We start from the raw sequence: 15,786 nt of genomic DNA, 5'->3' as shown, positions 1-15,786 counted from the left end.
TCACACCAAAGATCTTATGAAATGTAAAAAAAAAATCAAAGGAATAAAAACCTGATTTGATGGTTTTGAAAACTAAAGCTATGTTTTTTCATTTCCTGGATTCCTAAATAAAATATACATTGGGAAAATACATCCATCCATTTTTTGAACCTGCTAAATCCCTTTTGGTGTCATGGGGTTGCTGGAGCCAACCCAGCTGGGTACTCACATGCACACCTAGGGACAAATTTAAAGTCACTAATTAACCTATGAAGGCTCTTTTTTTTTTTTTTTTGGACTGTGGGAAGAAGTTGGTGAAAACACAAACTTGCACAGGAAGAACCCCGCTAGGATTTGAACCAGGGTCGTCTCGCTGTGAGGTGAGAGCGCTAACCACTACATTATCATGCAGCCCCACAATTATATATAATATCTTAAATCAAACTTGAACAATTATTAATCGTATTTTTTATTGTTTCTTCTGGCATAAAACTGCAGAAAAAAAAACAAGCCCCACAACAGGAATTCAATGATCTATAAACAAGTGCTTCTCAAAAATGCATTTAATTAAAAAAAAAAAAACACGCCAAGCTATATTCTGTTACGGACCCAACCCAATGAAAATTTTGTTTTTTGTAGCATTTTTCTCATGATGGATGACACCTATAAAGAAAGTTAAGATTAAAATTGCGTTTCTGAGTATTTCTTTATTCAAATCATAAATCTGGAGCAGACAAAAATGTGCAGAGTGAAAACGCTCGGTGGTTACATAAAATCTACAATTTGTGGGCAAACTCCCTGCTCCTCTTCATTCTGATCCATCCGCTGGTTGAAGATTAGATCCATGTACGTCTTTGTAACAACTGACGCTGACGGAAGCTGATAAATAATTAAATAAATAATGTCTTGACAGCAAATAAATCGATGCAAGTATCGTCAGTTGAAATAGCTCGATATATCACCGAGTTGATTTTCCTCTTTCCCTAATGTATACGATCAAATTACATATTCATTTATAAATGTTCATAGATTCACAAAAAACTACTTTATTTATGGCTCTAAGTGGTATTTTGGTAGTTTAATTATAGGATCAATATTTGCTTAGTATAAATTTCCCCAAATATCACTGCTATACTAAAAGTATAAAACGCATTTTTGTGTCCGGCGGTGTCTTGTTTTTTATATATCTGTGTATAATATATCAAAGTTATCTTTTTTTTTTTGGTCAGAGTTAAACTACTTCATTATAATTAAATAAACTGCAATATGTCATATAAATATCAGGACAAATCACAGCAGCCATACTGACCTTTGGAATTAAACAAACTTCCTCAGTTAAAGAGTCTGCAGACTCAACACTGGGATCACTGAAAGACTTTCCATGCAATCTGCCATTGAGGCTCAATTGCTTTACAGCTAAGACACTGATCTTTTCAGAATTGCCTGGATTAAATGGGAAAGTCACATTCTGGAATATTGGCAAGGATTTAGTATATAGGAATAGGGCAAAGCCAACATGTTCTGCTACCCCGGTGCAGAGAAAATGCAGGCTTAAAAGGGGGGCAGGCTTATGTCTGACAGAGAACAGATAATTTTCAGTAAAATCTCATTTAATTTAATCTGTCATTCTTAGCTGAGCAGGAAACCACTGAAGGTGGTCACAGAGCCATAGCCCCAAACATGCGTGTTTGCAGCTAAATTCACAGAAACTCGATCTCCTTGCTGCAGCTGCAGAAATGCAGCATTGCCTCCATTATCTGCTCCATCGTGTGATGTCTGGTGGTCATAAATTCCTACAATATATTCCTCATTCTTCATGAGTCTGAGACTTGTGAGGCGATTTCCTCCAGAGTGACAGAAGAAACTGAAGTAGTAAATGCCATTAACAGGCGCAGTGAAGATTCCTGTGGAGACAATGTTTAATCCAGGATTATAGGCGATGAAACCAGAAAATAGGAAAAACATTTCTTACTAAGAATTTGTATCATTTTTTTGATTTCCCACATCATTTTCTCTTCTGTGACAGAGTAGTTATACCTGCATCATGGCATATGAAAGCATCTGTGCTTACCTGTAGATGGGTTGTAGGCCTGGCCCACATTTGTTATGGCCGTTTTAAAGAGGATGTTTGTGTTGGTGCTGAAGGGTCCGATGGCTCCACTCTCAGCAGTTGTAGCAGTAAAAACTACTCTGGTTGGTGCTACAAAAAACACATCAACCAAACTGAATAAAACATTTCTCTGTTCCGATTGAAAATGTGCCGGCATTAAGAGGAGCGCAGATGTTTCAGCCACCTTTACTCATCAGTTCTGCGATCTGGCTTTTGGCCTCTGTCAGTCCGGTTTCCAGAGATCTTTGCCTGTCGGTCAAAGCAGCAAGCTCATTCTGCAGTCTGCATACATCTGCACAGGAGGAAGAGGCTTTGTTGACCTCTGCTGCAACACCGTGGACAAAATGAGCGCCACAAAGCAACAACGTCAACAACAACATGGTGGAGCTCAGGCTTCTGCAGTCCTGATCTCATGTTCCAGCTGCTTTTATGTTGTCTCAAGTTTGTTAATGTTTGACAGGGAGTTAACAGGATGGTGCAAGACGAAAGAGGAGAGGAATTTCTACATACAGGACAATCGACCCAGAAGCCTTCAAACACACACGATTTCTACACAACCTATCCATTTTTATTCCGTTTTATACTTCATGATGAATACTTACATTTGAATTGATGAATCTTTAGGTTCTTGCAGAAAATTCAGCTCAGAATTTCTAAACATGTTCCAGCGTTTTTCTCTTTTCTAATCCTCGGAGTTTAGAGCAAATAATGATGAGCAAATTGACCATTAAGCCACAATTTGGCTCACTCTATCAGACTAAAAGAGAAAAAAAAAAGCCTTTAGTTGCAAACTATACTCACTTCTCATCCTGGTCTCCGTCTGATAGTGAAAAAGTCTCCAAAACGAGGTAGTTGGTTAAACCTAGAGTACTTTTTTGATTGCACTAATCAAAAAATATTAGTAAAAACTTGATAAAACATAATAATCACAACCATACAGTACATTGAAACAAAGATTTTCTAACTCTGTAACAACCTATGTTTTTTTATTGTACCAATATAAGATAAGATTAGATAAAGATACTTTATTGATCCCAGTCTGGGAAATTTGATTGTTGCAGCACCAGTGAACAGGTTCAGTAAACAGACAACATAAACACTGGGAATAACGAAAATCAGTTCTCCCAAATCACATTACATGAATGAATATCAATCAAACCCAGGACGGTCAGATTTCTAAGGCCAACAGCTCTCAAGCCGAATTGTACATAACAACTAAACCACTTGTCTAACCAAATAAACTCTAAATCTGTATCAGAAGAAATCAGCAGTGTTGGGCTGCCACACAGGATCCGCTGACCTCAGTTAGAGGCCTCAGTTAGCCCCTTTCAGGAGGACAGCGGAGTGTCAGAATGCTCATATAAGATAAAAACCCAGAAACATCTGGCAAGAATAGAAAATGTCCCCCATCTATCCTTTGCACCTCCTGAATCCCTTTTAGAGTCATGGGACTGTCAGCCACATGTGATGTGGCTTATTGCAAATGAAACAAGGTGAAAGGAGATTATTCTTACTTCATCTCTCCAGAAGAGAGTGCTGAAGCTTGGAACGAAGGTGATGTTCAGGAATGAAGTGAGGAAGTTCCCTGCAGAACGTGATCCTAAGAGGATTTCGATGAGAATCCGCCAACAAGTTATTCTAAGATAATGGTCCAAAAAGTGGCATGGTTGAATAGGCTCGGGGCGTTGTTGAAGACAGGAGTAGAGTCAAAGCCCCTTTAAGGCCACAGGTGGAAAGCAAGAAACCATAGAAGTTTGTCACTTTAGCCTTCACAGTGTTCTCGTCGTGTCCCAGGTAAAAAGCTTCAGTGAACGTGCAAAGGCGGTCCAGGGCGGTGATCTGGGTGGGCCCGGTAGAAATCCTCAATGAGCGATGGATCCAAAATGAGAGAGCGGGAGATCCAGGACCGCTCCTCCAGACCGTAACTCTCCCAGTCGACCAGGAACTTGAATCCACGACCCCTACGCCGGACATCCAAAACCCAGCTGACCGTGAAGGCAGGGGTGCTGTCGATGATACAGCTGGGCGGCGGGGAAGGGGACAGTGGGCACAGAGGACTGTCCAGAACTGGCTTAATCTGGGAAACATGGAAGGATGGGTGTAACTTGAGCGCCTTGGGCAGACGAAGACAGAGACAGGTAGGGTTGATGACCTTGTCAATGAGGTAAGGTCCAATAAACCGAGGAGCCAGTTTCCGAGAGGTTGCTTGGATAGGATGGATGTTCTTGGATGTTCTGAGTCGAGAGCCAGACCCTCTGTCCTGGTTGGTAATCGGGTCCCACCACCCTACGAGGCGGCGGTTGTTTTCCTTGGTGTGGAGGAGAGCAGTCCTAGTCTGATGCCAAACGCGTTGACAGCACCGTAGGTCTTTTGGTGTGTATATGTGTGTGTTGTATGTTTGTGTGTGTGTGGTTGTGTGTGTCCTTTGCAGAAGCCCCCACCACACCACTTGACTTCACCTCCTGCAGGAGATGACTGCGGCCTCCTTCCCTCCTCCAATCACCATGCTGGGCGGGGAGCATAAAAGCCTCAAGCATCTCTTGTTCCAATGGCAGCTGAATTCCTGGGAGGAATCCGTTTAATCAGCTGGGCCCTGTTGTTGGACTTGGCATTAGAGCCTGTGGAAACTGCCTGGTTTTCACCTCTGCTTGTGATCTTTGTTTTCGGCTTATGCTTTCTGTTTTGTGTCTTGGTGACGTCCATCTAGTTTAAGTTTCACTTTGGTTTTGTTATTTATTGCATTAGTGCCTGAGCATTTAAGTTTGTTACCTTCTTTACTTTTGCAGCTGTCAGTCAAATAAACGGCTGCACTGACAGCCTTTAACCCTTACCGGCTTAAACTTATTTCTTTATGTTACCTATTTTCTCCCTCCCTTGGGGTGGGATGTGACAGTGATGTTGGACTGAGGGCACCACCAGATCGAGTTCCTGCGATGGAAACAAAGGTGGTGAGTCCCCTAGGGCGGCCTCGAACGGGGACACCCCAGTAGCTGTGGAAGGATGAGTATTGTGAGCATACTCGAACCACACCAGAAACTGGGACCAGTCCTGTTGGTTCTGTGCCGCCAGACAGCGAAGAGCTGCCTCCAATTCCTGGTTCGCTCTCTCCGCTTGGCCATTGGATTGCAGGTGTTATCCGGAAGTGAGGCTGACCGTGGCCCCCCAAGGCAGCGCAGAATGCCTTCCAGACTTGGGAAACAAACTGAGGGCCACGGTCAGAGACAATGTCAGAGGGGATGCCATGATTTCGGAAGATGTGATTTACAATGATATCAGGAGTTTCTGCGACAGTGGGTAGTTGGAGTAATGGGATTAAATGATCCATCTTGGCGAAGCGATAGAATATGGTAAAAATGACAGTATTACCTTGAGAAGGAGGTAAACCAGTAACAGTTTATAGCCAGGTGAGACCAGGGACGGTTAGGAGTTGATAGGTGATGAAGGAGTCCAGCTGGGGCAGAGGATGACGATTTGGAACGGGCACAGGCGGAGACGTATTCTTGGACGTCCTTCTCCATAGAGGGCCAGAAGGACCTCCTCCGGATGAGATTTAGAGTCCGGTGCACACCTCCATGACACGCCACCCAGGATGAGTGTCCCCATGACATGACATCGTACCTGATTGATGATGGTACGAACAGGGTGCCCCTAGGACAAGGTGGATGATCAGGTTCCTCACCTTAGGCTTGCTGGACCTTGGTTTCCACGTCCCACGTGAGATTTCCAACTATACAGGTGGAGGGTAGAATGGTGGTGGCACGTTCCGTGGGACTGTATTTGCGTGAGGGGGCATCCGGTTTTATATTGCGGGTTCCTGGTCTGTAAGTGATAGTAAAACGGAATCGATCAAAAAAGAGACACCAACGAGCTTGCCTGGTCAGTCTGGTCACTGATGGCGCCCCATTAAAGGTCAGGAAGAAGGCAGGTGTTGTCATAAAATTCAGGCAGCCAACCAGGAAAAGATTTCTGGACATTTCATTGTGTTTTTCACACATGAATGACAGTAAATGTGTTTCTGCACAGGATCTGAAGTCTGATATTGATGGACGGGTGAAGTTTCAGGAGAGGAATGAGGTTAACTCCAAATTCTTAAGTTCACAAATGTTTGCAAGACCTTTTTTTTAAGTGAAATTAATTGTATTTAAGATCCATTGGCTTCTGTGAATGAATGTGTAATAATAAGTGATTAGGCTAATGTGTTAGTTGACAAATTAAGGAGCCGGTTTAGCTCGTGCTGGTATGCGGCGCCTTCCGTCCGTGTAACCAGGGTTCGAATCCGGGTTCCGCCCTATTCCCTTTTCTGCTTCTGTGCCGCTCCCAAGCCCGGATAAATTGAGAGGGTTGCGTCAGGAAGGGCATCCGGCATAAAACATTGCCAAGTTAACCATGCGACTCATCCTCGAAGGAGAGGTTGCTTCGCTGTGGCAACCCCTGATGGGAAAAGCCGAAAGAGAAAGAAGAAGGCTAATATGTTGGTTGAGAAATTTTATCCAATTGAGAAAATTAACAAAAACAAAGATGTTATTTTGCCTTTTTGTTACTGGTTTGGCCCACTTGAGATCAGACACCCCTGTTCTTAAAGATGTAAAAAAAGTTAAGTTAGTTTTCAGGAATAATTTTTGACTAAATTATTTGTAATTTTACCCTGGTAGTATGGAGTCCTATAATGTTCATAATTAAATAAATAAATACAACTTCATGCAAATACACAATCAACCAATAAATCTCTGAAATGAAATTGTGAAAAACCTGCACACAGATTTTAAACTAGCCATTATATTTTTCAATATATTTCATTTTTGCTTTAAAAACCTGTTCATCATTTTAAAACAGCATTTTAAAATATTCATTTTTAATCATGTTGAATATTACTATAATTCAATGTCTTTTTTCAGAAACTCGGATTTCAAAATCAATATTTTCCAAATTAGCTTTGTTTATATTTCATGTTTCTGTTTTTCAGAATGACTTATTTATTTCATAAGTTTTATCGGCAGAAAAAGTTTAGATTTATTGGTTGGTTATGTATTTGCACAAGGGCATATCTTTATTTATTTATTTTATTATGAACACGACTCCGGCTTCCTCCCACCATCCAAAAAACATGCTTCATAGGTTAATTGGTTAATCTAAATTGTCTATAGCTGGGAATGTGAGTGTACATGGGTGTGTGATATGAGAGGCAACCTGTCCAGGGTGTCCCCTGCCTTCGCCCAAAAGTCAATACCAAGATGGCAGCATGCACTCTGTCTGTCTGTCAGCGTACTGTGAATGAATGAGTTTTTACGACTTTTAAGCTATTTTAGATTTCATATTTATAGTTTTTGTTTTGGGCCTTTTTAGAATGATATTTTGTTGAATTTGTTTTTCAACTACCGTTCTCGTTTTTAGTAAGGCTATTTTTAGAAAGGCTTGCTCAGAAACTGTGTAAGTCAAAGCAAATTTGATTCATTAAGACCCAAACCCAGGGTTGGGTCCCTGTGATTTACGAAGGAACGTTCCATTTTTATTCAACGATCATGAACTGTATGCAATCTGCGGTTATCTGATTTTCCTGGCGTGACGAACCTTTGACGGGCCTTATACTTCATCAATAAAGGGAAGTCGCAATTTACTTTCTTTCAAAGCTGGCGCACTAATATATATTTTTTTTGCCAACGTTGAGATGCTGCTTTCCTGTAGCACCTGTGTGTTATGCCCCTAATCTAAAGCGGACTCAGGAGCGCTTGGCTGGTTGATGAGCTTGCTATCTTTGTGGGAAGGAAAGTTCTTGATTCAACCCTCGGATCGTGTGATCTATACACATTTAAAGTTGAACAAGATTGGGCAACAATTCGCTCTTTTTGCCCGCAGCTTTCAAGTTCCGTGTTACTTCCTGTTTGTGAGGCACGTCACGGGAGAACGTCTGACAAAAAAAAAAAAAACAGTTCTTGGTGTATCCTGAACTGGATTCTGGCAGAAATCTGGACTGAATGGTGCCATTTAAACACCTTCCTTCGAAGCCCCCAAAAAATAATATCAAGGGCTAAACTATTCTTCCTGCTAACATTGGCCTTATTTTTCATTGGAGACTTTGGCATTGCCATAGTTCTTAACTGGACGGGAGTCATCTGACAACCGTCCAGTTAATCCACTGTATTGTGTATTTGTGACACAGGTAGATTCTAGTGGATCAGATTCTGTGTAAGGAGCTGAACAACCAGATGCAAGTTTTCAAAATGTTTATTGTGTCCAGTCCTATAGTGTCCGGCCTCCAGCAGTCCAAATGCTCCAGGATGATTAGAGAAGCATGCAGTCCAAACCCCATCTAATAAATAAATCTCGCTATTGAGATTCTAGTTTCGTGTTTTTTACTCATAATAGGTGATGAAATCTTAGTAACAAGATTTAATATCTTATTGAGATAATCAAGTATCATAACTCTTAAAATAAGAAAACTTATCTAGTATGAAAGCTACTGATTGAGAAGAATTATCTTATCATTAAAAAATAAGCATGTATATGCTTGATTCAAGATATTTTATCTCACTTAGATTTCAGTTTTTGCAGTGTGCTGCTGCTGCTGCTGCTGCTGCTGCTGCAAAACACCACACGTGCAGCCTCCGTCCTGGTGCTCCAAAACACCACGCGTGTGGCTCCCATCGCTGGTATTCCAACACTGCTTGTGCAGCTCTTGTGGTGCGCCTCTTTTTTTCCGCCCCAAGTCCAGCTGTTCATCCTTTTTAAAGGATCAAAACTCCAACCCACCTTGATCACACACACCTGTGACTCATCACCAGATTTGCCATGAGCCATTCAAGGGCCCTTGGAGTTTTAGGTTGCACAACCAGGATCAATAAAACAAAAAAGATTTAAAAAACCAAATTGTAAAGGTAGGAAAAAAGAATCACCCCGTTACATATTTCATGCTGGAACAAAAACTTTTATTCATGAATGTTATAATGCTTACTCGCCTGTGTGTCTCTCAGACAATCCAAATGAACTACTGCACTTCAGCTGTGTATTGGCTCTCCAGAAGAATTTTACTATAAACTCTATAGCCTTCTTAAAAATGTTCCCCTCTCTAGGACCTTCAAATTCAGTATCTAAGAAACCACAACTTCAAAGACGCCTCATCTTTTTATTGTTGTTAATCTCCGAGAATATTCCACCAAACCCTGGACCAGATAGTCCTATTTTTAGTACTCCTGAAGATTTTAAATCTCGTAATGGTCTTGGATTCATTCATCTCAATGTAAGGAGTTTATTGCCTAAAATGGATATGATACGCATTTGGGCAATATCAACTGAAACAGATGTAAGTGTTGTTTCCTGAACCATGGTTAAACAAGTCAATAACTGACTTTGACATACATATCATTGGTTATAATGTTTTTAGGGCTGACCATACCAAAAGAGGTGGAGGTATAGCCATATATATCAAAACTAGACTTAATACAAAAGTTCTTATGCAAACATCAATGTCAAAGAAATTCTAACTTTTAGCTCTTGATCAAGAGATCTCTGATTCTCTGCATATTACCTTAGTTGGTTGCTATAGAGCACCCTCTGCTGATAGCTCCGCTCTTCCCTCTTTAATGGAACTGCTGTCTTCCTTAAAATATAATGAAGTTGTGATAATTGGGGATTTAAACTGGAACTGGTTGCAACCTGTTTCTGATGATTTTAAATCTTACTGTGATTCTTTGAACCTGTTTCAATTAGTAAATGATCCTACTTGACCTAACCCCAAATTTCCGGAGAAATCCTTGCTAATTGATTTGATTCTTACAAATTCTCCCTAAAAGTATTCAACTGCTGCTGTATTTGCAAATGATATAAGTGATTACTGTATCATTGCTACTTCGAGAAACACAAAAATGCCCAAAACCAAACCACACATTATCATAAAGCGCACTGTCTAGCAATTTTGTGAACAATCCTTTTGTCAGGATCTAAATGAATTTAACTGGCAAACGATGATGGAAATTGATAATGTTGAAATGGCCTGAAGTTATTTCCATAATGAATTTACAAAAATCTTGATAAACATGCTCCTATCCGGCACTATAAAGTGAAAGGTCGTAATAATCCGTGGTTTAGCTCAGATCTGGCTAACCAGCTACATGAAAGGAATGTACCATAGGCAAAAGCAAGACATTTTGATAATGCATCTAACTGGCTGGCATTCAGAAAACTAAGTAATGCTTGCACTACTGCAATTCGAAATGTGAAATCTGACCATTTTTTTAAAAATACCACAGAAAATTTAAATAATCCCTCAAAGTTTTGGAAGATAGTTAAGGCCCTAAAAGAAAATAATTCAGGTGTTGAGCTCCCTTCAAGTATAATGAAAAACACTTGTAATATAATAGACAAGACAGAGATGCTTTCATGTTTTAATGAGCATTTTGTTTCTTCTGGATCATTATTTAATTCTATAAAACACTCATCTGAGTACTCCCTCCCTGTGAATCACAAAGACTTAACACATAATTTCTCATTTTCCCCCTTCACATCTTTAGAAGTCTCAAAAGCCTTTAAACTCCTTGATCCTACTAAATCTGCTGGTCCTGATGATCTAGAACCATATTTTATAAAAGCTGCAGCAGACTCTATTGCACTTCCACTGAGCTATTTATTTAATTTGTCTTTGTCCACGAACACCATTCCGCATGTATGGAAATCGGCTTATGTGTTACCGCTACTTAAAGGCGGTGACCCAACAAATTTGAATAACTATAGACCAATTTCCAAGTTACCCATTTTGGCAAAAGTTTTGGAAGGTCTTATAAGTGTACAATTAAAAGAATTTCTCATTTCAAATAATATTTTAAGCCAGCCAACCGCAGCTCTTAAAGTTTTAAATGACATATCTGAATCCCTGGATGACAAACACCACTGTGCCGCCCTCTTCATCGACCTCTCTAAAGCCTTTGATACTGTGGCCCATAGTAGAGGTAAGATCGGGGCTAAAAAATCCAGCCCGACCCGACACAGGCCAGCGGGCATTAAAGCCGAACCCAGCCTGAACCCGACCAATTAAATTGATTTGCAGGCCTGAGCTCGAAGCAAACCCGAAATTTCAATTAATCCCATAGTATTTTTGGCAGAAAAAAAACACAAGATTTCTTAAAATAATCTACATATTTTTATGATCATGATAATTGCATTTGCACAACGAAATAACGCTGGAACACAGAATAACAGGCCAGAAAAAGAGAGTGAAAGAGAGATCTTGATGCGCACTCGCTTAATTACGCGGAGAAATCCTGCAACTGCGGCAGTGCGTGTTTGCCTTTTCCGTTCCCCTGTCTTAAGTTTATCCTTGACTTCTTGCTGCTCCATGTCGGGGATACCTAAACAAAATAGATGCGGACTTGCGGAGTGAAGATTACATTCACGACACGTGCGCAAAGTGCGCCTTAGCTCTGCCTCTGCGCTTCCTGTTTAGTAGTAGTTATATAGCAATTACTTTACAGCGCCTTCTCTGTTTTTACCAAATTATTTATTTATAACAAGTATTCCTTAGTTTAGTATCCACACATCGTTCTAGTATACATTTTGATAAACATATATTTATTTAAAAAGTCAGCGAGAGAGAAGCCCAGCCCGACCCGACCCGAACGTAATAATTGTCATTTTAGTCATTTAGACATTAATTAGCATGAGTAATGTGGTATTAATCAGATTATAAAGACATTTACTAGTATTTGTTAATCCTTTATAAAGTATTTGTTAGCATTTGCAATTTTATACAAATACCTTATAAGATAATAATACATGTAATAATTGTGTTCTTGTTCACAGTTTGAGTATTTTGGAGCGCCCCAATCTAGAGCGTGACCAAATAGGGGTTCATATTCACAAGCCATTTATAAATATGGCTCGTATGGGATTTGTTTTCTTTTTTGGGAGGTTAGTTTGATTCAAATTGACAATTCATACTTAATTTTCTAAATAGATGTTGTCATCAGCCTGTTAGTGGTTAAAGCATTTTTCAACTGGAGCACAATCTGGTTTCACATGAAAAGACAATTCCAGGAACAGCAGCTGCATCCTCATTTCTGACACTTGAGGGGGAAAAAAGTGTCACGTTGGTACAATCATATTGAAAACCAATTCAAGCAATTGAGTAAAACAAAAAAGAATACATTTACAAGATATACATTTAAAATTGCTATATTCTTCAATCCCTAAACAATTCTTTATCAACGTATAATAACATTTAAAACTTTAGAATAATCTTTTTGGAGTAATATTTACTTTAATGTTTCATGTCAAAGTCAAAGAATTTTCAAGGACACTGCAGGGAGTTGAACCCCGTCTAGCTGAAGCCAGAGTACCATCTACCATTGCCTTTGCTTTTTTGACTGAACATGGAAGGCAACAAAAAGCCTGTAGTCCAACCAGCATATATCCCCTCTCCATTTCTATGGGCTTGGGACCATCACAGAAAGTACACAAGTTTGTGACTATCTGAGGCTGGGTTATATATATGTTTTTTTTTTAGTTTTTTTTTTTTATTTTTGTTTTTTTATTTTTTTGAAAACACATTTTTTATTACAAACTAAAAACTATCTAGTTATTGAACATTATATACATTTTTATACATACATGGAAATAAAACCTAATACAGTTTTAATAAATGACTTGAAATAAACACTTTTGTAGAATTTATTCAAAAAATACATGTTATTAAAATCTGTTTTAATGTTTTCCTGGATATTACCAGTGTCTTGTGTCATTACGTCTAAGAATCTTGATTTTCCCTTTTTGTGTGTGTGTGTGTGTGGGGGGGGGGGGGGGGGGGGGACTGGAGCACCCAGAGAAAACCCCACGCATGCATGGAAAGAAAACGCCAATTTAACCATGCAGCCCGTTTTTTTTGGAAATGGTTCAAGTCCGTTTATTTGATCTAGAAGAGGATGTAGCAGATGTTGAAGTCCTTTTAGCAGTGATTGTTGTACAGTCCTAATGTATTTTTTTGATTGTGGGGGGAAACTAGAGCACCCAGAGAAAACCCCACGCATGCATGGAAAGAAAACGCCAATTTAACCATGCAGCCCCTTTTTTGAATTCTGCGCAGTCGCTTGCTTTACTTTTTCAAGCAAAACAATCTGCGGCAGAATTTGGTGAAGGAAAACCTCTTGACCTTCTTTCCTTTCTTTGATTTCACTTCTACTTCAACCTGTTGTTCTGTTTTCTCCCTGCTTTCAAGGTTCTTGACAGAAAGTTCCTCTTGGATTTCTTGAGGATCTTCCTTTATTCCATCACTCTCCTTTTCAGCCCTTCCATCATTTTCTGTGTCAGGAGAGTTTGTTTTTTCAACCTCTGTTGTCTTTTTCACAGTCTGATCTATGGGATTTGTGGTTTCTCCCTCTTTGGTGATGCATTCCTGATTCACAGAGTCAGTCTGTACAGAGGCTGATGTCTTCTCTTTGTTTGCCTTCAGTTCTTCCAACTCCCCTTTTGCATCTTCAGTTTCTTTTTCCTTTAGTTTGACCAATTCAAGGAGTGCCTTTTTTTCCTCCTCATGTGTCTTCAGTTGCTGTTTCAGCTCAGCGATAGTGGATTCATGCTGAGCAGAGACCTCCAGTTTCTTGTTTAAGTCAGCCTTTTCTTTCTCCAAATCTCCAAATTCATCAACCAGAACTTGATATTCTGCCTTTAATTCTTCATTTTCTTCTTGAGACTCTTGATATTTTCTTTTAAGGTCCTCAAAGGCTTGATTGTTGTCTGGTTTGGGTCCTTTGCCTCCCTTTGCAGCCTTCTGCTCTTTGAAATCTTTAAGCTGCTGTTTCAGCTTTTTGATGCAAGCTTCATTTTTGTCATTGATGTCCATTTGTTGGACCAACACGGCCTTGCACTCTTCAAGTTCCCAGACCATGTCAAGGTTGGCCTGTTTCAGGGTCAAGTGTTCTTCACTCGTCTGATATTTCTCTTCTTTTAAGTTTTTGAATTTCTCTCTCAACTCTTTGGTGTCAGTTGAAACAGCAAGTTCTTCCAGTTCTTTCTTCAATTGAGCATTTTCACGCTCAAGAGCTACCACCTTGGTAGAAAGACCCTGGCCTTTTTTGTCCTGGATGAGGTTTTCGTGGGCCTTTTTCAGCGTGTTGAGCTCCTCCAGAACCTCACTGAGTTTTGGGCTTGGATTTTTGCGCCTGTTTGCCTTGGTTTCACGGGGCATTTTTACCAGTCGTTCGGTTTAAAATAACTGTGAAATGACAGAGTTTACAGAAAGTTTCAGAAACAAAAGCTTTTTGTCCCTGCGAAGAATGTGCTCCAAGTGCGTTTTCAAACTACTCTTTCGAGAGCAATGACCTTTGATCTCTTCGACCACAGCGAATGTTTTGACTAGAAGTCTGAGATGTATTTCTGGACTAGAGTGCCCAATCTGCATGATGTCATATGAAATCATTTGATGTCGTATGATGGCATAAACTAGTATCATGTGCTCTGACATCATCATTACATAAGATCACTGATGTCATATGATTACATGATGACCTAAACTAGCATCATTTGCTCTGACATCATCATTACATAAGATCACTGATGTCATTTGAAATCTATGACATCAGTAAACCCTGATTCTATTCGTGGTAACTTTAGAATTGTATACATTTACCTCTTGTTGTTTTTCTTCTTTTTTTAAAACTTAATTAGTAATTAACATAGAACAAATCTTCCTTACAAAAAATAATGCAATTTTAATATGTAAAGTCAATTATGAATAAGTTTTTAATCATGAACACCCATAAATTTGTTTTAGCCTGGAGGTGGTGCTGGCAGTGCAGACTCCTCCTGCAAGGAGCGGTTTCCCAATTTTGTGATGTCACAATGTGAGAACCTTTTCATTTTCTGGGATTGGGAGGGGCTGGTGCTCAGAGCACAGGTTTTTAGAGGAATACTCAGAGATGAGTGGATGGATCACAATACAGCTTTGTTTTTTTTTTGTTTTTTGAGGAATTAACATTATCATACGCCTAATATTCATGTGCCATATTATGAATTATTGCATAGTTGTTAACAGATGCGATTTTTCGTATAGACAATATGGGCCGTTACCCAACGGGGTATTTTTTCAGGCAGTCAATGCTACATTGCATAAGCAGAGAAACAAGATAAAATGTTGAGCTTTTATTTTGAACCACATAACATTGTAGATTGCACCATAGTGATCATCCTTTGCTCCCCACACTTATGGTGGAAAAAAAGAAGTAAACACAACAGGATGAAATAACTAAGGGTGAAACAACATAAAACAGCCACATGAAAGGGCACATGGGCAAAAGAAAAACCTGTGCTCAACCCCATTTTGACCAGAGAAGGCAAAGGGGATTGTATCCCACAATTCCCCGCTCTGCCGGCTCCGACAGCAGACCCAACGTGCACGTGACCGCCACTACATCTGAAGGTTTCATTTTAAATGTTACACGGCGCCCTCTGCTGCACGACACTGAAACTTGCGCCCTCTCGTCAGTACTCTTTGGCAACTATCCCTGGCTGCAGCCTGCGGAACGGGCGGAGCTCAACATTTTACTCTGCCCACGTTGAGCTCAGCCCACTCTATGCCTGTTCCATGTGCAATATGCCTCATACCAGATTAGGGAGTTAATTCAATTAAGGCTCAACATGTACTTTTTTATTTTCTTTTTTGGGAGGTTAGTTAATTTCAAATTGACTATTCACACTTAATTCTCTAAATAGATGTT

At 39.9% G+C, this 15,786-nt stretch overlaps 2 protein-coding genes across 2 annotated transcripts; both read right to left on the bottom strand.

The window, feature by feature from the left end:
* Nucleotides 1-666: 666 nt before the first annotated feature.
* LOC101159074 (complement C1q subcomponent subunit C) lies at nt 667-2,513 on the bottom strand. Its single transcript, XM_004065942.4, has 3 exons — nt 2,274-2,513; nt 2,051-2,179; nt 667-1,883 (listed from the first exon to the last, which is right to left on the bottom strand). Exons 1-3 carry the CDS (start codon nt 2,467-2,469, stop codon nt 1,609-1,611), a joined length of 600 nt encoding a protein of 199 aa, XP_004065990.1. The 5' UTR covers nt 2,470-2,513; the 3' UTR covers nt 667-1,608.
* Nucleotides 2,514-12,871: 10,358 nt separating this feature from the next.
* On the bottom strand, nt 12,872-14,479 carry LOC105354466 (uncharacterized). The gene has a single exon (XM_020707261.3). The coding sequence runs from the start codon at nt 14,256-14,258 to the stop codon at nt 13,167-13,169; it is 1,092 nt and encodes a 363-aa protein (XP_020562920.2). The 5' UTR covers nt 14,259-14,479; the 3' UTR covers nt 12,872-13,166.
* Between the last annotated feature and the right edge of the window lie 1,307 nt (nt 14,480-15,786).

The sequence above is a fragment of the Oryzias latipes genome, chromosome 18, assembly GCF_053564925.1.
Source record: "Oryzias latipes strain Hd-rR chromosome 18, Olatipes_Hd-rR_3.1".
Classification (NCBI taxonomy): domain Eukaryota; kingdom Metazoa; phylum Chordata; class Actinopteri; order Beloniformes; family Adrianichthyidae; genus Oryzias; species Oryzias latipes.
This window is presented reverse-complemented; position numbering and strand designations above follow the sequence as displayed.

Coding starts and splice junctions, on each gene's coding strand:
- LOC105354466 (XM_020707261.3), bottom strand. CDS start 14,258: ATGCCCCGTGAAACCAAGGCAAACAGGCGCAAAAATCCAAGCCCAAAA.
- LOC101159074 (XM_004065942.4), bottom strand. CDS start 2,469: ATGTTGTTGTTGACGTTGTTGCTTTGTGGCGCTCATTTTGTCCACGGT. Junction 2,180..2,273: donor CGCAGAACTGATGAGTAAAG/GTGGCTGAAACA, acceptor TGTTTTTTGTAG/CACCAACCAGAGTAGTTTTT. Junction 1,884..2,050: donor GGCCTACAACCCATCTACAG/GTAAGCACAGAT, acceptor TTGTCTCCACAG/GAATCTTCACTGCGCCTGTT.